The 25,262-nt window shown below is 47.0% G+C and overlaps 1 protein-coding gene across 1 annotated transcript in view; it reads left to right on the top strand.

Annotated features, from left to right (window-relative positions):
• Window positions 1-25,262, top strand: part of DOCK4 (dedicator of cytokinesis 4) — a 1,616,764-nt gene that overhangs the window by 316,359 nt on the left and 1,275,143 nt on the right. The window contains exon 2 of the mRNA XM_086919301.1: window positions 6,580-6,663. Coding sequence (XP_086775427.1) covers window positions 6,580-6,663 — 84 coding nt within the window. The remainder of the gene's footprint in view (window positions 1-6,579; window positions 6,664-25,262) is intronic.

Below are 25,262 nucleotides of genomic sequence, written 5' to 3'. Positions count from 1 at the left end.
TACTCGCAAAATAAGGAATCGCAAAAATTGTGATTCCCTATTTTGCGCATGCATTAAGAGAATCTCAATTTTCGATTCCCTAAATGCTATGCTAGAAGGCATCGCAAATTGCGATATTGCCTTAAAGAATCGCAAAATACCACCAACTTCAGGTTGGTGGTAATTTGCGATTTCCTAGAAAAAAGCACTTTATTGCTTTAGGGCAAGTATGTGCGCCACATGCACACACATGCACATTTCAGGGGTGCAACAGGGTGTCCTTTTGGAACCCTTGCACCCTTGAAATTGCGTGCGCAATTAGCGAGTACCTATTGGGTATTCTCTAATTGCGCACGCAATTCCCATTCATTTCTATGGGCCGCTTGGCCCATAGAAATGAATGGGAAGCCATTCCTTATTTGTGACTCGCAATTTGCGAGTCGCAATTAAGGAATGTGTAGGAATCGCTATTTTAAATGCGAATCCTACCTACATAGCAGTTTGCAAATCCTTAATAGCGATTCACAAAAAATCACTATTAAGGACTTGCAAAACTGTACTTTGATACATGTGCCCCTTAGTGATTTAATATCAACTGGTAATCAGAAATCTATCCACCGCTAAACACACAAACCTAAAGTATTGGTCCCATGCCCTAAAACAGACTAATACTTGGTAACGCGCCCCATACCCTCAAACTTCATAACGGGCATCCTGCCCTTACACCTCCCTGTTACATTGATACCATGTTTCCTGCAATTGCACCACCTTGATACTCCTATCTTGCTTTTCGTCCCTTCCTTACATAATGCACATAATCTCCTTATCTCCTTATGTGGCGGAATGTCCATGAGAAAGGCAGATTTTAAGCCCTGTATTACCTGTCTCTGGCAAATATCAGTGGCAGACTCACTCCTTGTCTGCCACTGTGTTGATTGTCACGCCCTGCACCCCAAGGCCTTGAGCGAATTGTCCCTCAAGCTCCTTTCTGTTCAACATGCAACGCAGTGACAGTCTAAATTCCGTTTGAGACGAAGGTCCCAGGATCTGTCACAGAGCGACTCTAAGTGCTCGTCTTTGCCCCGTCCTTCTAAGTCATCTGACAATGGAGCGTCGGTATTCAAGGCCTGGCTCTACCATTGAGCCTGCATCTGGGTCGTCACTGTGCCTCCCCAAGTTTCCAGGAGTCAGAGTGATACCTGCCCAACTCTGTGAATTTTATGGGGCCATGCACCTCATATTTGTGTAACCCATCCCCACATGAGCGCCTTTGGCCCCCACGGGCTCGGGAGTGGCCTCTACAGGTCTTCTGCAAGAAGAGTCGGCCCTGGCGCCAGTATGGCCCCTTGAAGCCATTAATTGATCCGGACTAGTGCCAGTCGAGCCACCATTAACTTTACGCCGCTCTGTCGCCCCCATACACATCCGACTCTGAGACGGAGACGGATGGGCATCGTCTAAACGTGTTCCCCTATTCTTATGGGCTAAGACTTGGTGATGACTGTGAGGGGCCACTGGACCCTGAATAATACCAGCCCCTACATACCACCAAGGACACTTGGTGTGAGAATTTGATAGATTCCAGTGAACTGGACACCTCCCCAGATACTAGCTTGGTCTTTCTACCTACCGTGGCTATGGAGGAGAGAGCCTCATTTATTATGGTAGTTAGGAGGGCGACCAAGGCCCAGGACCTTCAGGTGCCCTCCGTGGCTGTCAGGACGATAATCCTAAAGGAGGTGTTTCACCGGGAGTCACCCTTTCCAAATCACACCTCCCTTTTAATGAAATCCTCACAAATGTCCTGCTTGGGGCCTTGTCCAGGCCCTGCACATGGGCTCCCGTGAATGGGATAGCCACCATGACCTCGCCCCACTGCATGCTTTTTGAGCCGATTCTCCCATTCACTCTGGGACTTGGTTGCGCAGGGGCTACCTATGGTCTCAGAGGAGGCCTGAGCCATATCTCCCAAGCTATTGCTGACAGGAGGGACGCAGCTAAGTTTGCCAAACACTGTGGGCTAAATATGACCGACTCAATAAGCGGGGTGGTTTCATCGTTGGTGGCCCTTAGGTGCTACCACTGGCTGAGAACCACTGCTTTTTAGGTGATGTCCAGGCCTCTCTCACAGACATGTTTGTTAAAAACAAGGGGACCCCATACAGTAGAACCTGGGGTAACGAGATGCTTTTAAAAGAACAATGGTTCCAGGTAGGCCTTAAGAGGTCCTTAGAGGAGAGTAGAACAAAAAGCGAGTACTTAATAAGTCGCTAGGGAGCAAAGGTAGTAGGTACAGGTAGGAGTATTTATTTTACTCTTTTTTCTCAAGGATATACATAAATAATTATACTGTATTGCAGGTGCTCAAGTGAATAGTATGGTGCAGGACGTGACATAAGTGATCAAAGTGAACGGACTGTCACACAACAACAACAAGGATAAAAACACAACAATTATGTACAAATAGAACGAGTGAAATTCCTTGGGTAGGTCGACGGCGTTTCGATCTATATAGCTTTAGATCATCATCAGGAGGCTCATCTGTCCTGATGATGATCTAAAGCTATATAGATCGAAACGCCGTCGACCTACCCAAGGAATTTCACTCGTTCTATTTGTACATAATTGTTGTGTTTTTATCCTTGTTGTTGTTGTGTGACAGTCCGTTCACTTTGATCACTTATGTCACGTCCTGCACCATACTATTCACTTGAGCACCTGCAATACAGTATAATTATTTATGTATATCCTTGAGAAAAAAGAGTAAAATAAATACTCCTACCTGTACCTACTACCTTTGCTCCCTAGCGACTTATTAAGTACTCGCTTTTTGTTCTACTCTCCTCTAAGGACCTCTTAAGGCCTACCTCGAACCATTGTTCTTTTAAAAGCATCTCTCACAGACATGCCCTTTGATGGGTCCTGTCTTTTTGAAGACAAAACTGAGGTAGTACTAGAGTGCTTCCAGTACAGCAGAGCTATGGCCAGTTCCTTGGGCCTTTCCATGGCCCCTTGCCAACCTTAGTCCAACTTTTGTGGCTACGGACGGGGCTTCCAGCTGTGTCTATGTCTATACACACCCAATCACCACAGCACACAAGCTTTTACAGCCCCTGCTTTGCTGAGGACTCAGTACCCACAGATTTCTTGGGACAGGTAGCCAGAGGTCCTGCCAGTCCACCATACCTCCCGCCCCCCTAGCAGCCACAGTTTCCAATTCTCTTTAGTTTGCCCTCCGAACATCATGGGCATCCAATGGGAGGCAGGCTACACCATCACATGTACCATGGGGGGGGGTCGATAACAAACGCCTGCTGGGTTCTCCAGATTATCTGAAGCGGCTACTCCCTCCCTTTTGTGACTACCCCTCCACCCATGCCACCCACTTACGACAGGCTGATGAAGGACCAGATCTCATTACACCGCCAGGAAGTGGTGGCGTTCTTGGCCAATGGACCCTTAGTGAGGTTACCAGCATCAGAAATATTTTTGGGTTGTTATCCCAGTACTTTCTGATGCCCAATAAGGGCAGATACATTCATATATCCTAGACCTGCGCCCCCTCAATTTCTTATTGAAAAAGGAGAAATTCAAAATGCTCATGCTCGCCCAAGTCCAGTCTGCCCTGGACATGGGAGGCAGGATGCATACTTCCACATTTCCGTCCTCCCTGCCCTCAGACATTACCTGCGGTTCACAGTAGGCCACAAGTATTTTCAGTTCACCATGCTCCCCTTTGGCCTTATCAGTGCCCTTTGTGTGTTCACCAAGGTGTTGACGTGGTTGCAGCTCATCTTCGGAGATCAGGGGTGACAGTATTTTCCTATCTTGATGACTGGCTGTAAAAGGTGGGCTTGCCACATGCAGTCGTCTCACACTCCAGACTACAACAGACCTCCTACACTTGCTGGGGTTCACTATCAATGTGCCAAAGTCACACCTGACCCCCTTCTCAGAGGCTCCCTTTCATTTGAACTGTTCTGGACACAGTGCCGTTTCAAGCTTATCATCCCAATCGGCATGTCCAGGATATTCAAGCTATGGTACTGATGTTTTAGCCTCTATCCTGGATTTCGGTGAGACTGACTCTGAGATTGCTGGGCCTCATGGCCTCCTGCATCCTGCTAGTGAAGCATGCTCACTGGCACATGCAGGGTCTGCAACAGGACCTGAAGTTTCAGAGGCTGCAGCACAGGGGAATTTCTTCGACATGGTCCAGATCTTTGAGGGCATGGCAAAAGATCTGCTGTGGTGGTTAATGAACCACGATTGGGTAAGCAGCAGACTCCTCTCCCTTCCCCAACCAGATCTGAGAGTAGTGACAGATACGTCACTCCTGGGTTGGGGTGGTTACCTGGAAGAGATGGAGATCAAAGGCCTCTGGTTTACGGTGGAATCCGGACCCCACATCAACCTGTTAGGAGCTCCAAGGGAACCGACTAGCATTGAAAGCCTTTCTACCCACTATCAAGGGAAGGCTAGTGCAGGTGTTCACAGACAACACTACCGCTATGTAGTATTGCAGCAAATATGGTAGAGCTGGGTTGTGGTCCCTTTGTCAAGAGACTCTGGACATGGCTGGAGCGTCAGGGCATTTTCCTGGTGATTCAGCACCTGGCAGGCTCTCTGAATGCCAGAGCAGACAAACTAAGCCAAAGATGCCCAGCGGATCATGAATGGTGCCTCCACCCTGAGATGGTGCAAAGTCTCTTTCAGCAGTGGAGAGACCCTTAGTGAGATCTGTTTGCCACTGTCGAGAACGCACAATATCAACAGTTCTTCTGGAGTTTCCTCAGGACTTATTATTCTAAACCAAGTTTGCAGACCCACCTCCGGAGGGGTATTGCTTGGATATCTATTCTAAGGTAAGGAATCTGCAGCTGGAAGTCTCTATCAGATAAACAAGTTACTTCATATCAGTAACGCCTTACCTGTTAGAGATTCTGTCTAGCTGCAGATTCCCTATCGATCCACCCATCCTCCTCGCTCTGAAAACTGATTTATATATACAGGGCTACTCCCTTTTTAGGGCCCTAGTTCCACACACCAGTGATCAATGTTCTTAACGGCTCAGCTTTCCTGCTGTGAAAAGTCATGATAAAAAATTAATGTCAGTGCGCTGGGGAGGCGCCTATGTAGGCACCAGGCGCATCACTTCCGGTGCTGATGGCGCTCATGCTGCAGCCGCCATGCAGAGTCGAAAGGCGCCACCTACCAACTCACAAGGGTACACCTCATGAAAAAAATATCCCGGATCCAGTATGACGTCTGGGGAATATTTTAAGTTCAGGAATCTGCTGCTAGATAGTCTCTACCAAATAAGGCGTTACTGAAGGTAATTTGGTTGTTAACATCCACCTAAGCCCCTGCACCCACCTTGTCTGTTGATGCTCAAGGAATGCAGGGGAAAGGTGGCAACCCTCAGTTATTGCTCTGTTACTGTGACAGAGTCTATGCCAAACAACTGGCATTAATTCTGATGCTGCAAAACAAGTGCACCCATTTCTAAAAGAAGGTGGGTGGAGATCTCAGAAAGAAATGTGACAAGGTGGGGAGATCTCAGAAAGAAAAGTGAAAAGGTGGCAGAAGGCCAAGTATGTGTGGGCAGAAGGGGAGTACATAGAGAGAGAGAAGGTGAGTGGACAAAGAGCAGATATATTTCTGGTTGAATGAGTATTATTTTAAATATGGGATAGCGAACAAAAGATATTTTATTATATCATTTGTTGTTGCTTCAGGGAACCTCTCCTCACCCCTCCGGGGTTGAGCAAAGAATTAAAAAATCGGAATACATACACATTGTTTGGTGGGCAAGTATTAGCAGGGGGAGGTTTTCCATCATTGTTTTAGCGTGACATAGACAACTCACCTTTAGTTCCGTTTGCCATGACGTCATTCGCCGAAAGCCCTCCGTGTAAACCTTCGCTGTTGACATATATTCATTTGTACACCTAGTTTGTGTTTGCAGAACATAAAAGCAGTTCACAGTAACATAAATATTGCACCCTGTGATTCGAAATGGCTGGAACTCTGGCCTTGCTCTGGTGCAAGGAACACTAAAGACCCAAAACAAATGATCAGTTGTATTTGTTCACCTTTTTGCTTGTTACAATGTGATGTGTTTCACTAGATTCCCACCTGAAAGGTGGACGTACAATTTCATTTGACATTGGGGGTCCAACAAATCATCACAGTTTACTTATGAAAACTTGTCAAGTATTTGTGCTATTGATAACGGTGACCAGTAAATCTATCCCTCCAGTTCTCATTATTGGCAGGGGTGTATGTAATATTCGCATACGTCGGCAGTTCTTTGGAGTTTTTAGACTCTGCTGATACCAGGTGTTATCATGTTCAGCTTCCAATGTATTCTGCTTCTCAGACTCGTAATGGTAATTGGGTTGATGATTTTATAGTCTGATGAACACGTGCAAAATTGTAATCACTGCTAAATAGTCTTCCAATTGGTAAATTTCGCTCTCACGCATAATATGCATCTGTTTACCTGTCAAACGTGCGCGCTGTCTGCCTCCTGAATGTTTCATGAGAAGGGTCGGTGTGAAGGCGAGAGGCAGTAATTCCTTCAAATCTCTCTTTCAGTCATTGCCAGTTTTCGAGGAACCGTCCCCCACGGCCTGTCGCTAGAAATCGGAGACACCGTGCAGATCCTGGAGAAATGTGATGGTGAGCCTCATTTCCTATTCTTCACAACCCGCTGAACGGCCCGTGAGATTATTTATGTATTCACAGTTTGCATTTCTAATGGTGTCCTTCAAGATGACAATGGCAACCAAATGCTGTATTATATTTCGTTTGCATTTATACATGTCTGTTTGCTAATCTCCTCTTAGTTTCGGTTCTGTTTTGGATTTATACTTTGCCTGTATTTCACTGAAGTCTATCCTGCGTAGGATAAAGCAAACCTAGGCAGGATGGTGTGGAGGGTGTTTGCAAATATGTGTTTCCTATCTAAATCTTTGCACATGTCACCTTTATTTGTATTTTTCTTTCAATCTTTTTTTAATGAGCATTTTGCAAATTTTTAAAGCCGACAATACGAGCAAAGCCCGTAGATCATGAATAAATGCTGGCCAGTAGTACAGAAACGAGCTCTCAACAGGAGAGGGTGTAGCAGACGAATTGTATAACAATGACTACAGGAAGTCCAATGGCTGCAGCGCCAAAAAGGTCGTACCACTGATCGGCATGTAAACAAGTCAGACATGGTACACCTTGCATCAGCTGTGGACATAGGATGCTACAAAAGGAGGATAATTCTGAGGTAACTTGCCAAATCAATCATCTACCTTCTGCCCCTTACTCCCTGGAGGACAACATTGCACATGGCACCTTTATGAACTAGTGCTGAATCATCGCCTGGTGCGTTTGTTGAATAAGTACTGGATAGGGTTTTAGGGCACTGGGTTAAAGTCAGGGTTGGATTGGGATTGAAAATCGGCCCGGGCGCGCGAAAAAAAAGTGGCCCGCATTTGCGTTGCTGCAAAACACTGCTTCGGCCAAATTTTATTAAAAAGGTGTGAGGGGGGGCGTTAAAAAAAAGGCAGGGATTAGTTTACACTGGTGAAACACCCCTGAAGACAAGTGAGGCGTATTTTGCTCAGGCCCACGCTTAATATGCATACATTAAATGGCCCGGCCCAGCGAAACAAAAGGAGTGACACCTCTGCCCCTTAGTAAAAGGAAGGTAATGGACGCCCATCTACCTCCAGAAAGGCCACTCAGACACCCACTGGGCCGTTGGTGGCATGGAACAACTCAGAATCCGTACAAAATCGCCCCCCCACCCCACCAGGCTGCTCAAAAAAGCAGCCCACAGCTGGAGCTCGGACACCGGCCCCTCGGGCATTGCCCGAGTGCCCTCATTACCAATCCGACGCTGGTTAAAGTCCTCTTCGCGTCAGTGCAAGCTGCTGCGCCATTGTGCACAGGCTTGTAAGGCGGCAGCACCCCCCTTCCCCCTTGCTCATATATAGTGTCATATGCCCTGATCACAAATTAGATGTAGAAAATGTTCACATATTTTTATGTAGTAATTTTGCTCCGCCTGATTATGAGTGGTTACGTTTTATCATGCGTTGGAGAACCTGACCCGATTGAACCTACTGACAATCCTGATTGGAAAAATCACAGCAGCCGCCAAGTCTCATATTGTGTGTTGTGTTCCGCCTAGAAAAAGACTCCCTTTCCTTACCATACTTCTGCCGCCCCTCACGCTCATCCATAAGTCCGGGTATAGATTTACTCCATGCTCAGAGCAGATGCCTAATGTATGCACAACAAACCCTTGCAGTAGGAAATTTCACGAATGGAAAAACCCATCCCACGCTGACCATCACCACTCCACAGGGTAGTACTTGTAATTGCACTGTACTGGGTGGGAAAGGAACAAGACCCTGGAGAGAAGGAGTGTAAGAGACTCCATCTAAAGGTCAAGGAGTCCTCGCAGTGGTGCCCATCCTCCTGATGCCACACTGCTCTCCATTTTGCAGGGCAGCAGCATGCCCATGTTTATCTTTCTGTTGCTCTGAGACGCCAGCTGGCTGTTTTGGACCATCAGTCTTTGCTTGTCTCCAGCTGTAATGAATACCCAGTTAATACTTGGAATTTATATTTCACATTAAGTGTTTCAATTATTTCATAATATGCGGCTCAGTAAAGTTCACCAAGGCCACATGGAATGTTTGAAAGATCAGGCAAAAATAGCGAACCTATTTATAAGGACTGCTGTCCTGAACTCAAGGCAATATATAAAGGGAGGCAGAACCTTGGGGTTGGGGTGACAGTGGGAAGAGGAGCCCTTAGCTTTATGCACAGTCCAAACATGCCCCCCTTAGTACAAGCTGGGCCCAGTCCCATACCAGTGATTGTGGAAATTTCCAAGAGAATGAGAAGAGAGCTGGGTTGGGATAGAGAAGAGGAGAGGGCAAGACAATTGGAATTTTGTTTACTACAAGCACTCATGAGGAGAAGATGGAAGAGCAATGATGATGGAGAGAAGTGCAGAAGAATCTCAATGGCATGTAGGCTGGGGTTAATTGGCATGAAGAACCCTAGGAATCTGTCTCCGCTTGTATCAAATTGCTCTGTTATCTCAGAAAATAATGAGGTGACATTTAGTAAGTTATTGAACAGTGATGGAAAGAGCAATTACAACAGAGGGACCCTTAGGACATATTTACGTTATCCTCTAAGCAACTACTAAGCCTATAAAGGCCTCACAATGCGACCTAGGCCAGGAGGGGAAAAGAGAGACACTCCAAACTTTTGTTTTTGATGACCTCGATTAGTCATATTTTGGATGCCATTGAAGTTTTGAAAGATGCCTCGGTCCCACAAAGTTTATCGCCAGGACCAAAATCAGCAGCAGAATCAGGAATTCATACTAACAGAGCTGTATCTCAGTGCTATCTTGTGTCATGTTGGTAGACCAAAACTGAAGTAATGTGAGTCTCTTCTAGTCAGGTTTCAACCACAAAAACAGAGCAGCCCTGTCAACAAGTCGAACAAGAGGCTACTTGACAAGAACCTAAGAACAGAAATACTCCCTAAAGAAATTATTCTGTTCCCTGATCAAGATTGTAGAAACCCTAGTGAAATCCTGAGTGTCTTACAATCATTGGAAAAAGGCCTGAGGGTTTCTCATGAAATATTATGCCACAGTTGCCACATTTGTCAACAATGACGTATCTCAAAATAAAGGTGTTCCAAAGATTGAGTGTATGACAGAAATTATAAATTCAGCTAATGCAGGTCACAAAGAGAAAAGTCATAGTATGTGTACAGTCCCAGTGGTGTGAAAAAAGGAAAAAGGAGTGTCCTCACCATGACGTCTGAGATCCCCAAAATTAAAAACAAGTAACTACAGACCTTAATTACAAAAGTAATTTTTTGATCACCAACGTCCAGAGGATAAAATCATATGAAGCGCTTAGGAATAATGTGTTAGCTTGCAAACCCAAAAGTTAGGCCTTGTTAAGGTGTTGACAAGCAACTAGAAATTTGTGTAGAGAACTCCAATCATGGAAGTTTCTGTGGAATTTTGCAGCATAATTGTAGGAGCAGGTAATAGAAATCTTGTGCAGTTGACCTAACAAAATAAGAGCTTGATGCAAAAATTGTCACACTTAAAAATTACCCATTAAGGAGCTGAAGAGCAGAAGAGCCGAAAAAGGTCCAAAACAGGGTTTGCAAAAGTTGCATTGCACAAATGTGCACAATTGGGTGCAATAATAGGAGCAGTGATATGGAAAGTGGCAAAGATAAGATTCCAAATTGAAAATAAAGCAGAAACATTTGATTTGCGTGCACTATTATCCTATACAACTGACACATGCAACCCCTACATAATTACTTAGAATGTTGGAGGAACGTGCACGCCAGCACGCTGTTATGAACTGTATGTGTACCGTAAGAGAAATGCAGCTCTTAAAGCACTATTGCAGGAGACACACATAGCACAGCCAGAGATCCGCAGATTGCCGCACAGGTGGAAGGGTCAAATACTCGCCACAGGTTACTTCTCAAATGCCAGAGGAGCCAGGGACCCAATATACACCAGAGGTAACAGAAACAGATATATATATGGGCGCTTCGTGCTGATGAAAGGCAGTCTAAACAGGAGACAAATAGTATTGGGTTCCATATATGTCCCCAATATGAAACAGGGAGCCTTTTGGCGCACACTGTCCGAGATATTGTTGTGTTGGTGTGATATTCCCTGGTTGTTAGGGGGCAACTTCAACGCAGTGCTGGACACCAACTTGGATAGGTCCTTTCCACCGTTCCAACAAACCACTGCCATATCTAATGCCATGATCCTAGGGGAGTGGTGGAGGCACTTAGGTCTGGTAGACATGTTGAGAAGCCTAAACCCGCATGCACGCCTTTATTCCTACTCTTCGCACCCGCATGGATTGCATGTCCGCATATTTCTTTTTGTGGGGAATGCAACACTTCTGGAAGTTTGCACCAGTATGGACTACCTCTGCTGTACACATCGGACCATGACCAACACACTACGACTGCAAGGAGACAAGGTAGAACACACCACCCGAATGTGGAGGCTCCAGCCTTTAGCATTGGAGAACCCCCCCTTCAGGGCCTCGGTGGGCGCAGCTATAGATATTTACTTCAAAACTAACACAGGATCGGTCCCTGATGCAGGTTTGCTATGGGATGCATAAAAAGTTGTAATCAGAGGGCAATGTCTAGGACTTAGGTGGAGTATTCGTCGCCAGTTAGACCTTGAGCAAAACACATTGAATACACACTCGTCAGCTCAGAAACCAACTTAGCACACAATACTGGCACTCGGCAGGGGCTGAACGCCCAGAGACAAAAGCATGTCAAGTTTCTTGAGAGACTGGGCTTCTTAAACTATGCTGTGCATGCTGAACTTGATGAACCAATCACATTTGTGGAGGTGCAGCAGGCAATACAGGCATTAGATAAATCGCCTGGCCCACCAGCTGAATACTACAAGGCATGTCAGTCAGCTTTAGCTCCGCAACTACTCTCATTATACCCCAGCTCGTCGGAAGCATCCCTATTACCAGAGATACTTTGCAAATCCTTGCTTGTCTCACTGCCTAATCCAGACAGGAATACTGAACTGATAGGCTTGTATCATCCGTTAGCATTATTAAATACGGACTACAAGATACTAGCCTAAATAGTGGCAAGCCGGCTGGCCCCAAAAGTGCTGCACCTAGTGCACGCAGATCAAAACAGGTTTGTACCTTCCCGTTTTACATCGCTGAACCTGAGACGCTTCTTTAGAGTAGCTCACTACTCGAGGGAGTGCTAGACGCACTCCTGCTGCCTAGGTCTTGTGGGCAATATTGACACCAATGTTCAAGCACTTGCACTTTATCAGAGAAAGTCAGCCATTAAGTTGATAAATATATATATTTTTCCATGCCCATGCTGAAAACAGTAGATTAAATCCTTAGGCGAAGCCATGCTCAAAGGATCAAGGATCCCTTTCCTTAACAGTATTTGGGACGGCTACGCTGAGGGCACAGCACCTCGGAAAGTATTAAAGTTCCTGAGCCCCCACAGGATAAAGCCGGGGGCTTACCGGCGCATTCCGCAGATTCGCCTACGTGCATTTGCACTTTATATTTGAAGCATGCTGGTGCCAAATGAACTGCATGGCCCCTTTGACTAATCCAATAGAGGAAAAGTATTTTTCCTCCTTAAAACTTCGCAATTATTACGTGGATAGGCTATAGGGCAAGTACGAAGGGAAGCATAAATGTAAATGTATCAGCATATAACGGATAACAAAAGAAGGTGCTGAGGGGTAGAATTTGAAAATCTAAGTTAAAATGCTAAGCCAGGCGGACCCTTTGTTGGCAGACATTGGGCCCTAGCTCCATGGGGAAAGAGTGAATACACTTGCACTTAACTGTTCTTAATTGCCTTTAAGCACCAAATACCTCTGACTCAAGCAAGCCCTGTATCATATTGATTTTGTAAAAATATTCCAGAGTCTTTTTCACTGGCACCAAACTCTGTGAGATTGCTGTGTCGCATTTGTGATTTTAAAACTTATGTTGCACTCGCCGTATTTTTAAAACCAAGCTCACTCTCTCACCGTCACTTCCCCGGTCCACCCCTGACCCGGTCAGTTTGTTGTGGAGGGATGCTGTACACAGGAGCACACCGGAAGTGATTAGACTTCCGCTGTGCATCCTGCTCCAGTTAGACGGACCCTGGTTCATTTAACCCGATGTCCACCCAGACGCGCGCAGCGGGCACATGAAGGGCGCACCGAAGACGCGCCAAAGACAAGCCCGTCTGCGCCCGTCCGAGCCAGTATGTCGCCTCTCGCCAGGGATCCTGGTAGATTAATGGGGAATGGGCTCACGTACTCTAGGGAACATCTTCTAGACTTTAATAGCTCGAACACCCCATGCGCCAGGACTGCACCTCAACAGCTGCGAGGTAAATTCAAATGCATGTGTGGATATACTCTTCCGAAACCCACTATCCTCCCGTCTCTCGTGTCGGCCCACCCCCAACAACATGTTCTAGTAGCACAGCTGAATGTAAGATCTCTAGCTAGGCACTACACAGAAATACATGACCTGGTCACAGATTACTCTCTCGAAATCCTGTTCCTCACAGAGACGTGGATGCAAGAGGATATGAATTCTATAGCTAACCTGGCTACCCCTGCGGGCTACTCTATCCACCTATTAAATAGACATACCAGGGGAGGAGGCATTGCGGTAATGACCAAATCTCATTACCCTTGCCTGTTTACTAGACTCAATATTGAGGGAAGTGAATGTGCTCGCTACACTACTAGATAAACCCCCATTTCTCGCTATCTGGAATTCTATAGACCCCCAGGGCCAGACAGTAGCTTTGTTAGAGCTCTCTTGGAGACAGTTTGCTCCTTGGTAGTAGGGACCGCCAATTTTAACATCCTCGGGGATCTCAATATTCACTTTGACCTGATTACTGACAATAAGATCAGCGGCCTGCTCGCCGACCTAGCCGCTTTCCAACTCTGCCAGCTAGTACAAGGCCCGACTCATAAAGGGGGACACCTTCTAGACCCCATCTTTACCAACTTAGAGGAAGCAACGGCAAAAGTGCTAATACCTTGGACCTGGACTGACCATATGCTGGTGATCGTGTCCCTACCCTCCCAGGACACACTTAACCCGAGTCTAGTACAAAGGGTGCGTAAACGTCTCTGGAGGAAATTACGACTCAAAGATTTCTACACTCTACTCAAAACCAACCCCCCCCACGGACAGTGAAAACCCCGACCAGGGCTATGAAAACTTCTGCAACTGGTTAAACCAAGCTCTGGACACGCTGATCCCAGCGGACTGGATTAGAGCACGCTCCCAGGAGTCCAGCCCGTGGTTTAATGAGGAGCTTTCTGCTCTTAAAAAAGAATGTAAAATCACCGAGCGTAAATGGAGGAAGGACTAGTTTAAAACCCAATATATCCACATCCAAAAAAACGACCATAGACCGATTTGTAGAACCCGTGCGGCATATTACGCCAGCGAGATTAACAATAGTCAGAATCCCGCTAAGGTCATCTTTAAAATTCTCAAGGAGTTGAGCGCGAAAAAAGCGACGGTGAACACAACTACCTCCTACACACTCTGTGAGAATCTGGCCTCCTTTTTTATAGACAAAGTTAGTAAGATCTACAACTCATTCCCAGCTATACCCACTCTCACCTCTTCCAACAATAAGATTACTCATAAACTTATGTCCATACCCGAACTGGAACAAGAGAAATTTCTTAGACTCTGCCGAAAAATTAAATCTGGCTCCCCAGCAGACCCCCTAAAACCTGCACAATTCAGAGAAGTAGATACCTTGGTTCATAACCCACTAAGAAATATCATTAACTCTTCATTTGCTACAGCCATAATTCCCACTAGATGGAAGCAGGCATGGGTGTCCCCCATCATCAAAAAGCCTACTCTGGATCCCACCAAGCCGGAGAGCTTTAGACCAATCTCCCTACTACCCTGGCCAGCGAAGGTGGCAGAGTCTCATGTCAATATTATTCTGACTAAGCATCTCTGCTCTAACAATATCCTGGATGCTGGCCATAGCACTAAAACCGCACTTCTTAGTGTGACTGAACATCTCCGGGCCATCCAGGACTCCGGGCAGACTGCAGCACTGATTCTGTTAGACCTCACTGCTGCCTTTGATACGGTCTCACATGAGGTCTTGCTCCACCGACTGGAGATGGCAGGGGTTGTAGGACAAGCCCTGGCGTGGTTTAAAGCATTTCTGACCGGCAGATCCTTCCGGGTCTTCACCCCTCCGTTCCTGTCCAAAGAGCGAGTCATAGAGCAGGGTGTGCCCCAGGGCTCTGCGCTCAGCCCTACGCTTTTCAATCTGTACGTTCAACCACTAGCTAAGGTCGGTAAACGATGGGACCTGTCTATAGTCCCATACGCGGACGACACTCAGCTAGTGGTGTTGCTGAGTGACGAAACCGGGGCGAATGCGCACAACTTCAAACAAGGCCTCACTGCAGTAACTACTTGGATGACAGCTAATTACCTCCAGCTTAATACTGAAAAGACGGAGGTGCTGTTAGTAGGCAAGGAAGCCTCAGCCTGCAGGGACAAATGGTGGCCGGATACTCTTGGTAATCCCCCGGAGCCCAAAAGCGAAGTTAAAAACCTTGGAGTCTGGTTTGACTCTTCGCTGAGCTTTGTCGCGCATAAGAAGAAGAAAGTTGCCGCCACGGGCTTCGGAATTTTGCGGATCCCCTATGCGCCAGCTCGTGGTGCAGTCCGCCATTCTTTTGCGGCTATACTACGCGAGCTCTCTGTTCCTAGGGGCCAGCCAGACGGAGAAGGGGCGTCTGCAACGTGTTCAGAATGCAGCTGTGCTGGCCCTGACCGGGCTTTCCCGGTTCAAATCAGTCCAGCACCCTCTTAAAGCTCCATTGGCTCCCTGTGGAGAAGAGAATTCATTTCAAGACTTTGTCTTGCTTTTAAGATTTTGTAAAATGCCTCACCGCTTATGCTATGGCCCCTAATGACTATGTACACTCCCCGGAGATCCCTTAGATCAGAAGGTCAGAATCTAGCTACGGTTCCTCGAATAAAGCGCGACGGATGGGAGGACGCTCCTTCCGGTATTTGGCCGCAAAACTCTGGAATGCCTTACCATCGCAGATACGTGGCTTAAATGACCCCCTGGCCTTCAGAAAGGCAATCAAGACTCATCTCTTCTGTTAGGGCTGATTATGTGATTCACTCTTGTTCATCGGCTGCGCCTGCCCCTTTTCTTCTCTTGATAAGGGCCGGGACGCCCCTTTGCTGGGGCAGCCGCGCGCTATATAAAAATTTATAACATAACTTCAATGAAAGGAGCTGTCTTTATTGGCAACACAGATGAACCCGGGGAAGTCTGTCAAAGGGTTAATTTATCTGCACATTATGCATCTGTATATACTCCCACAACTCCAGTAGTTTTCTTATCTACCCTCTCTTTACTTACTACACCCACCTAGTCCCTCTGAGGGCAGCACACAGTCTGGCCTACCACTCAGTCGAAGATCTTACTCAGAACATTTGAGAATTTATAACCTGACAACATGGCCTCTTTCAACTGTAATTTCTAAATTACTGGACGAAGTGAAATAAATGTATTTGTTATCGCATGTGATTTTAAGAGTAATGTGCGAATCATCCTGTAATTACTGCGTTTTAATCTGTGCCTCCAATTGTTATGGCCGACAGGCTGAAAACAATAAAGATCGGATTTGATTTGACACCAATCTTTTGTAGTGCTGAAGACTTCATTGTTATGACAAGAACATCAAATGCGCTCGGAAAACAATTTAAGGCCTTGGCAAATTATAGCAATAAAAAGAAGTCACTGTTGGGTAAACGATTAACAATCTAAAAGCATGGCTTTTTATAGAACATTCCAAAGAAAAAAACCTTAACGTACATTTGCATTATACTTGCAGTAAAATTTGAGCAAAAACACTCACGTGTCATTGTCATCAGTAATGGAAAAAACATCAGCCCGTGCCATTGGAAGGTTTGTAAATAAATTTGATTTCTGGATTATGCCCCAACTGGACATTACAATGCAGTATGCTGTGGAGGGAATACTCCGCTATGGTGCAGAAATGTAAGGATTGGATGGTGCAAGTTTTAGTTTCCTAAAGGATGGTGTGGAAGAAATGTTTTCATATGATTGCTCTGAAATGTCGTGTTTGGTTCCAACCCATAATTAAGCCCATATAAAGGCCTTCCACGAGATATACAATGAAATGGAATATCTCAAAGACCAGTTGATTACTGGACACGTCTTAGCAGGAGCATGCTTCGAGTGTGTGTCCACTACGCCGGACACACACTCGACCCCGTCTTCTCATCCAGCAAGGACATCGCCTTCAGCCACGCCACCGGACTCCACTGGACGGACCACAGCTGCGTCCACTTCAGCTTCGCAAGGACCACGATCCACCACCACCAGCAACAGGCGGCACGCAGGAACTGGAACAAGATCACAGCCGACCAGCTCGCGTCCTCCCTGAGCACGAACCCTCCCACCAGCACAACGAACCCCAGCCAGGCGGCCACCAACCTCAGGAAGTGGATCAACGACTGCGCAGACGAGCTCGCCCCCCTGAGGACCCCGCCCAGCAGACCCGGCAGCAAGAAAGCCCCATGGTTCACCGACGAACTCAAGAGCTCCAAGAAGAACTGCCGAGCCCTCGAGAGAACCTGGCGCAGAGACCCAACACCGGACAACATGACTGCCCTTAAGCTCGCCACCCGGAAACACCACCAACTCATCCGCGTCACCAAGAAAACTGCTTTCCAGGAACGACTGGACAACAACGCACACAACAGCAAAGAACTCTTCAACATCGTCAAAGAGCTCTCCAACCCCAACGCCGGAAACAACGACATCACCCCTTCGCAAGACCTCTGCAACTCCCTCGCCTCCTACTTCCACAACAAGATCGCGGACATACACAACAGCTTCAGCACTGAACCGACTAGCACCATGACCGAACCACCGTCCCCCACCACCACCCTCCGCGCCTGGACTCCGATCAACACCGAAGACACCATCCGCACAATGAACTCCATCCACTCCGGATCTCCGACCGACCCCTGCCCCCACTACGTCTTCAACAAGGCCGACACTATCATCGTACCCCACCTGCGGGACATCATCAACACCTCCTTTGACACCGCTACCTTCCCGGAGAGCTGGAAGCACGCCGAACTCAGCGCTCTACTCAAGAAGCCATCGGCTGACCCCACCGACCTCAAGAACTACCGCCCCATCTCGCTGCTCCCATTTCCTGCAAAAGTCATCGAGAAGACCGTCAACAAGCAGCTGGCCGCCTTCCTCGAGACAAACGGATCCCTCGACCCCTCACAGTCTGGCTTCCGGGCCAACCACAGCACCGAGACCGCCCTGATCGCAGTCACAGATGACATCCGAGCGCTGAAAAACGGAGAAACAGAGGCCCTCATCCTCCTCGACCTATCTGCGGCCTTCGACACTGTTTGCCATCGCACCCTAGCACAACGCCTCAGCAACGTCGGTGTCCAGGAGAAGGCATTGGAGTGGATCATCTCCTTCCTCGCCGGAAGAACACAGAGAGTCCGCCTCCCCCCGTTCAGATCTGAAGCCACCGAAGTCATCTGCGGCGTCCCTCAAGGCTCCTCACTCAGTCCAACCCTCTTCAACATCTACATGAGCCCCCTCGCAGACATCGCACGCCAGCACAACCTCAACATCATCTCCTACGCCGACGACACCCAGCTGATCCTCTCCCTTACGACCTCGCCACCGTCAAAGCCAACCTTCACGAAGGGATGAAAGAGGTAGCCGAATGGATGAAGAACAGCCGCCTGAAACTGAACTCGGACAAGACGGAAGTCCTCATCCTGGGATCCTCACCCTCCGCCTGGGACGACTCCTGGTGGCCCCCCGCCCTAGGCAGCGCACCCAAACCAACAGACCACGCACGCAACCTGGGCTTCATCTTGGACTCCTCCCTCTCCATGACCAGACAAGTCAACGCCGTCTCCTCGTCATGCTTCAACATCCTGCGCATGCTACGTAAGATCTTCAGGGGGATCCCCACCGAGACCAGGAAGACGGTCACCCAGGCCCTCGTCACCAGCCGTCTGGACTACGGCAACACCCTCTACGCCGGAACCACCGACAAACTCCAGAAGAGACTCCAGCGGATCCAGAACGCCTCAGCACGACTCATCCTGGACATCCCCCGTCGCAGCCATATCTCCGGACACCTGAGAGATCTGCATTGGCTCCCGGTCAACAAGAGAATCACCTTCCGTCTCCTCGCCCACGCACACAAAGCCCTACACAGCCAAGGCCCAGGATACCTCAACAGCCGCCTCAGCTTCTACGCTCCCAAACGCCAGCTCCGTTCGACCAGCCACACCCTCGCCACCGTCCCCTGCATCCGCAGAGCCACCACAGGGGGACGGTCCTTCTCCTACCTCGCCGCCAAGACATGGAACTCCCTCCCCACCCACCTCCGCCTGACCCAGGACCACCTCGCCTTCAGGAAGCAACTCAAGACCTGGTTGTTCGAGCAGTAGCGGAACCCCCCCCCCCCCCCCCCCCCCCCCCCAGCACCTTGAGACCCTCTGGGTAAGTAGTGCGCTATATAAATACGATGATTGATTGATTGATTGATTGATTAACAAGTCAATCAAGCATCTTCCAAGTATTTGCAATATTAGGATAATGGACAATCTTAAAAGATAAAGTAATAACCAGAAATTAAGTAGTATTGGTAATATCCCATGGAGTGTCATTTAATGTTAGGACCAATAGCCTCAATCATATTTTAGTAGATCCAGAAATGTTTAAAATAATTGATTTCAGAGTCTAGCAAAGGCTAACCCTTTATTGCTGGATGAAAAGTTGGTCGCCAGGAAGAAATTTTTCTCAGGTCGTGTTCTTGATATGAGGCACCAACTCAAGACTTAAAACTTGATTTATTGATTTGTCCAGCACAGTGACCTACACAAGAGGAATATTCCTATCACTCTGCAAATAGAGGGCAGAGAGGATTAAAAATAATTGTCAGGCTATGTCTGCTTGTGGACAGTCGTTTGTGTTTTCTAGAGCTGTTTTATGTTAATTGTTTATACAAGAGAGCACAGAAAGTGCCAGTAAATGAGTCCTTCATTCTTTGTTAGTTGGCGCCTGTTGAAGCCTCATTGATGGTAGAGTGTGGGAGGGCACAGGGCTAGATCTTATTCTGAGTCCATTTTTTTAGACCCCTTCTAGTAGTTTGCTTTTTCTTTCTTCTGGGTGAATGGCTGACGTAGGTAATGCTATCTTGAAAATAAAGTTCCTATCAGCAGCTTGTATTTAAGTCTGACTTGCATCCCTCCATAAGTAGAAGATTTGTTGAGATTTTCATTTTCTTCTAATTGAAAAATTTCCTGCAGCTCTGATCTTGATCTTAGTTTTTTCAGCACTAAACTTGGAACTAGCAATATTCTCAGATCTTTAATTTCCAAATGCTTTTCAAGTGCTTGCTTCTAACTGTATCTAGACCTCTGAAAATGTCTCTTCCAAAATGCACACAAAATGAGTTTGCAGGCATCAGTGTAGTGTATTGATGCATATTTTTCCTTCCCACTTTTCCCCCCTTATTTATATACGGTAGCTGGGTAGCCACGTATGTACCATTTCGTTTTCCAACAACGATTGCTTTGCTGTAGCTTGCTATTTGCACAAAGTTGTTTGGTGATGAAGAGGAGTGTGAGTCCTTATAATGTGTGTACATGCGTACATAAAAACACACAAGTCATGAGAATACTCTTCTTGTTCTACATGGCAAATAGCAGCATGCAATATCTATTTGTGCCATTTCTCATCTCTGGATCGTCATATGGTGACCGTTTTAAGATAGGAGAAAATATTTTGCATTCGCTTAAGCCTATGAGAGGAAAAACACATTGGTTGAGGTTATGATTTAAGCCCAGAATAGTTGCCACAATTGGGGCCTAGTAACTTTTATGGTCTTGCCTAGCATTGTCTCTTTGAGAAATGCTGTATCTAGAATATGGGCTTTAAGCACCGCCCATGTTTATAAGCAGCTCCTTATACTGTCTTTTGTTAATGGATGCTTTTCTTTGGGTAATATGTTCAGTAGTCCCTCTTTTTTTTACTTTTGCAACCTCCCATATGGACTGCTCGTTACATGTGCTCTTCTTCTTCGTGTTATTTATTACTTTATAAGGACTCTTTTTTAATTTATGCTTTTTTAGGCTCAGGAGCTTGCTCACTCCCTCTTCTCTGGCTGCAGCTGCCTCCTCCTTCTGATTGTTTATTATTTATTTCCTGGTTGCTCTTTAGTGTTGTTCAGCTTCGGCTCCCATCTTCCCTCCACCACCACCACCTTTCGCCCATCAAATATTTTGACCGTGTTTTTTTTATATTAAGTGCGACAGCTGCTTTCTGCCATCCTGCATAGTATTTTTTTTTGTAAGTCAGAAATGTGAAACATATATTCCAGCCCCCTCCCCCGTTTTGTCTAGTTAAACGCCTCATTGTCCTGCAGCTTTGTTTTCAAGAGGAAGTGAGCAACCACTAATTACATCTGTCTTTTATTTCCATAAGAGCTGCCTCCTTAGCTCACAGAGTAAACAAAACCTGACAGACTTTTGACATGCTCCTATGGTTTCTTGAACAATCAGAGGGCGCCCTCCTGTCCCTAAGTCTACATCAGCAGAGCCAAGATGGCAGTGTCCATGCAGCAGCTTCAGCTCTCTCCAGCAGCAAAGAGACTGTCATTAGTTCTATTTTTCAGCCTCCTCCTGAGCTCCGCTGAACTGGGCAATGAGCCCCCTCAGTCCTGCATCGCATATTTGAATAAACGTATAGTTTCAAGGGACCGCACCTGGTGTAGAGCGATAGTAGCGTGACTTTCTGGACCCACAGTGGAAGTGAGCATGCCAGAAGCATCTTTTTCAAAGAGTCCTTTCTCCTGCGAAGGTAGACTGCCTAGATACGTAGCAAAGGGGCCTGTTTTTATGCATTGATCTGGCATTGAGAACTCAACCATGGACGATTATTTTGTGCGCTGCTGTAAATCATCAGCTATTCACTTCCCTGCCTCTTTATAATTGCACAGTGCTATTCTAGACAGGAAAGAGGTGACAACAAAAAGTGTGTGTTTTTGCTTGTGTTTGTTTGTGTTTTGGGGGAAACCAAACTGGGTGTCTACATGCATTGACCTGCCTCTTCTAAGTTATTAGCAGACATGGCCATTCATGCCCCAACAGCGCATGTCAGCAGTCTGTGCCCCTCTGCTCCCTTCCTCCTCCTTGTCTTGGCCCCCACTGTCTGTTGATACTGCCCTCCCACGCCTCTCTAGCGATTTTGTGTTTTTTAAAACATTTTAATAAAACACAATCTCGACCGAAGTTATTGGAGCACTATGACACAATTTGTTTCTTCCTCTTGTTTTTGTTCTGTACTTTTTTCGTACCAGCCTCCCTCTCTAACTCTTATAATGGATGTTTGAAATTGCATATGTTTGCTTAAAGCACTTCTTACACACTGCCGCATTGTACATAACAATGCTGTTAGTACACTGCACTGTTTTACACAAGTTCACATGTACTATCTTGATCTCATTGTAACATAAGGATGCCTCTCGTTCCTTTCTAATCCCTCTTTCTTGGTCTCCCCTGACCCTGCTTTCTCATCCCTGCTCTGCCTGACCTACTTCTTCCTTCCTACCTGTAGCTACCTGTTTCCATTACCCCAACCCACTTCTTCTTACCCCTGGAAACATCTGATGGCGGCCAAACGTCTTATGGCACTCCTTTAATACATTTTTAATCTGTGTCTGGCCACTAACAGGCATGTGCTAGTAAGCAAAGAGGGCCTACTTTGTTGTGGTATGACTCACCTGTGACCTCTCACAGTTATTATTATTATTATTAAATCGGTTTTATACAGCGCACGGTTACCCTAGAGCATCCCAGCGCTTTGCCAACAGAGAATATCAGAAGTAGACAAAGACAGAACAGGTTAGCAGAAGAGGAAAGTTTTGAGTTGTTTTCGAAAGCGCAGAAGACAAGGTTCCGCGCGTAGACCTAGAGGGAGGGCATTCCAGAGGGTGGCGACGTTAACAGAGAATCTCCTTCCTCCTGATCGGGCCTTTTTTACCTTAGGGACAACAGTCAGATGTTGCTGGTCTGAGCGTAAGGTTCTACTGGCTTTATACGGGATCACCATCTTTTGAAGGACGGGGGGGGCCTTTGCCTTGCAAGATTTTGTGTGCAAGGCAAAGGGATTTAAATTTCACTCTTTCCCGTATTGGCAGCCAGTGTAACGCCCTCAGTGCTGGTTTTGCAGAACGAGACATGGGGATGTTATAAAGCATTCGTGCTGCCGCATTCTGAACTTGTTGGAGTCTGTTCAGAGTGCTCTCAGGTGCACCGAGGTAGATCGCATTACTGAAGTCTAATCTAGACATAATCAGGCCCTGAATTAAAAGCTTCCTGGATAGAAAAGGAATGAGGGGTAGTACCTTACGTACCGATCGGAGGAGACCAAAACAGACACCCGCTAATTTGGAGGCCTGGGTTCTGAGAGAGAGGTCTTGTTCCAACCAAATGCCCAGGCTCTTGATCTCAGCCTTTGGTTCAGGAAGGGGACCTAGGCAACTGGGCCAGGCCAAGCAGGGGAGGGAGGGGTTTTTGGTCCCATAAGCATAATCTCCGTTTTGGACCCGTTCAGTTTCAGTGCTGAGTCCCCCATCCAGGCATGGACCTTTGAGAGGCAGGCGTGAAGTATCTGGGAGTTTTCTATGGATTGGGAGAGGGCGAACACCAGTTGGGTGTCGTCGGCATAGCTCACGATCTTGATGTTGAATGGCGCCACCACTTCCTCCAGGGGAGCCATATACACGTTAAATAGTGTAGGGCTCAGGGAGGAGCCCTGAGGCACGCCACAGTGGAGGTGAGTGGATGCCGATCGTGCGCCTCCTTCCCAGACCTGGAAAGATCTTTCGCTGAGGAATGACCTAAGCCAATTCAGCGCTGTCCCCCTCACTCCGGAATTCGACAGTCTCTGGAGTAACACTCGATGGTTAACAGTGTCGAACGCTGCACTTAGGTCCAGGAGGATCACTGCCACTGATCCCCCCCGAAATCAAAATGCAGCGTGTCTCCTCCATAACTGCCAGCAGGGCGGTGTCAGTGCCTTGACCCGGGCGAAAACCTGTTTGAGAACTTCTTAATACGCCATTAGACTCAACAAAATTAGATAACTGAGAGTTAACTAATTTTTCCGCGATTTTACTCAGTCCTGGGAGGAGCGAGATAGGCCTGTAATTGGCCATATCTAGGGGATCTAGGGAAGGTTTTTTTAAGAGGGCCTTCACTATTGCACTCTTCCAATTAGGTGGAACCATACCCGTACCTAATGAGGCGTTGATAACTTCGGTAAAAGGCTCCACGATGGAGGGGGCAACCTGTTTAAGGATCCTCATAGGGGCAACATCCCGGGGGGAGCCACTCTTGATTGAGCATAGGATTTTAAGGACTTCATCCTTAGTGACTGGCCCAAAGGATTCCAAGCTTGTCTGAGGACAACCTTCCTCCTCCAATAGCTCAGGTCGTATCTTGGGCTGGGGTAGAGAAGAGAGAATTTTTTCAATTTTAGTGTGGAAATATTCTGCCAAATTGTTGCATTTTGCTTCCAAGTTCTCAGTGGGAGCAGAAGGTGTAGGAACCTTCAAAAGTTCTTTAACCACCAAGAAAGTTTCTCTTGAGGAGTTAGAGGCATTACTAATTTTATCCTAAAAAAACTGAGTTTTAGCCAGCTGGATGGAGATCTTGTAGCTCCTCATTGCTGCTCGGTATTCCATCTTACTAGCTACCTCCCAGTTTTTTCTCCAGGCACGCTCTAATTTTTTGCATGCCCTCCCCATAACCCTCAACTCAGGTGGGTACCAAGGAGCGGTATGTAGTCTTGTCTCCTTTATTCCTGTAGATCTTATGGGGAGAACGGCGTCTAAGGTGTTCGACATCCACCTACAGAGGTCTGCTTCGGCTTCGACAGGGTCCTGTGACAGTAGTGGTCGTGAGGCTTCCAGACTGCAAGTGAAATTTTCTACTGATAGCCTGGCCCATGGTCTGTCAGGAGTACCAACACTCGAGGTGGGGGGTGCTCTCAGACTTAGTTTCCCATGTAAAAGGGATCAGGAAGTGATCCGTCCATGGCAGAGGAATAGGGGGGGAAGCTTTCATGATGGGAATGTTAGCAAAAATGGGGTCTAACAAATGGCCTTTATTATGAGTGGGCTCCAGGTTTATAAGGTCAATCCCATAGGTTTTAAGGTCATGTGAGAGGGCAATCGCTAGTCGGTCTTCCTGGTCGTCAAAGTGGAAATTGAGGTCTCCCAAGGCAATGAAATTTGTGGAAGAGGCAGCACAAACCATTACCGTTTCTGTAAATGAACTGGCGAAATTTCCATTATTTCCTGGGGGGCGATAAACTAACAGCCCTGACATGGCGACAGTAGGTGAGATTTGGAAGGAGAACTTACAGCTCTCACAATCTTTCACAATCTTCCACCTCACCTTTCTGAATTCTGCAGGTAAGTGAGTTTTTATACAGAATGGCAACGCCTCCTCCTCGACCCAATGGTCGATCCTGTGAAAGAATAAGAAAGACAGGAGGAAGGGCGTTAACCATATCTGCTTCTGAACCCTGCGTCA

This window comes from Lissotriton vulgaris, chromosome 1_1, assembly GCF_964263255.1.
Source record: "Lissotriton vulgaris chromosome 1_1, aLisVul1.2, whole genome shotgun sequence".
NCBI classification, from domain to species: Eukaryota; Metazoa; Chordata; class Amphibia; order Caudata; family Salamandridae; genus Lissotriton; species Lissotriton vulgaris.
This window is presented reverse-complemented; position numbering and strand designations above follow the sequence as displayed.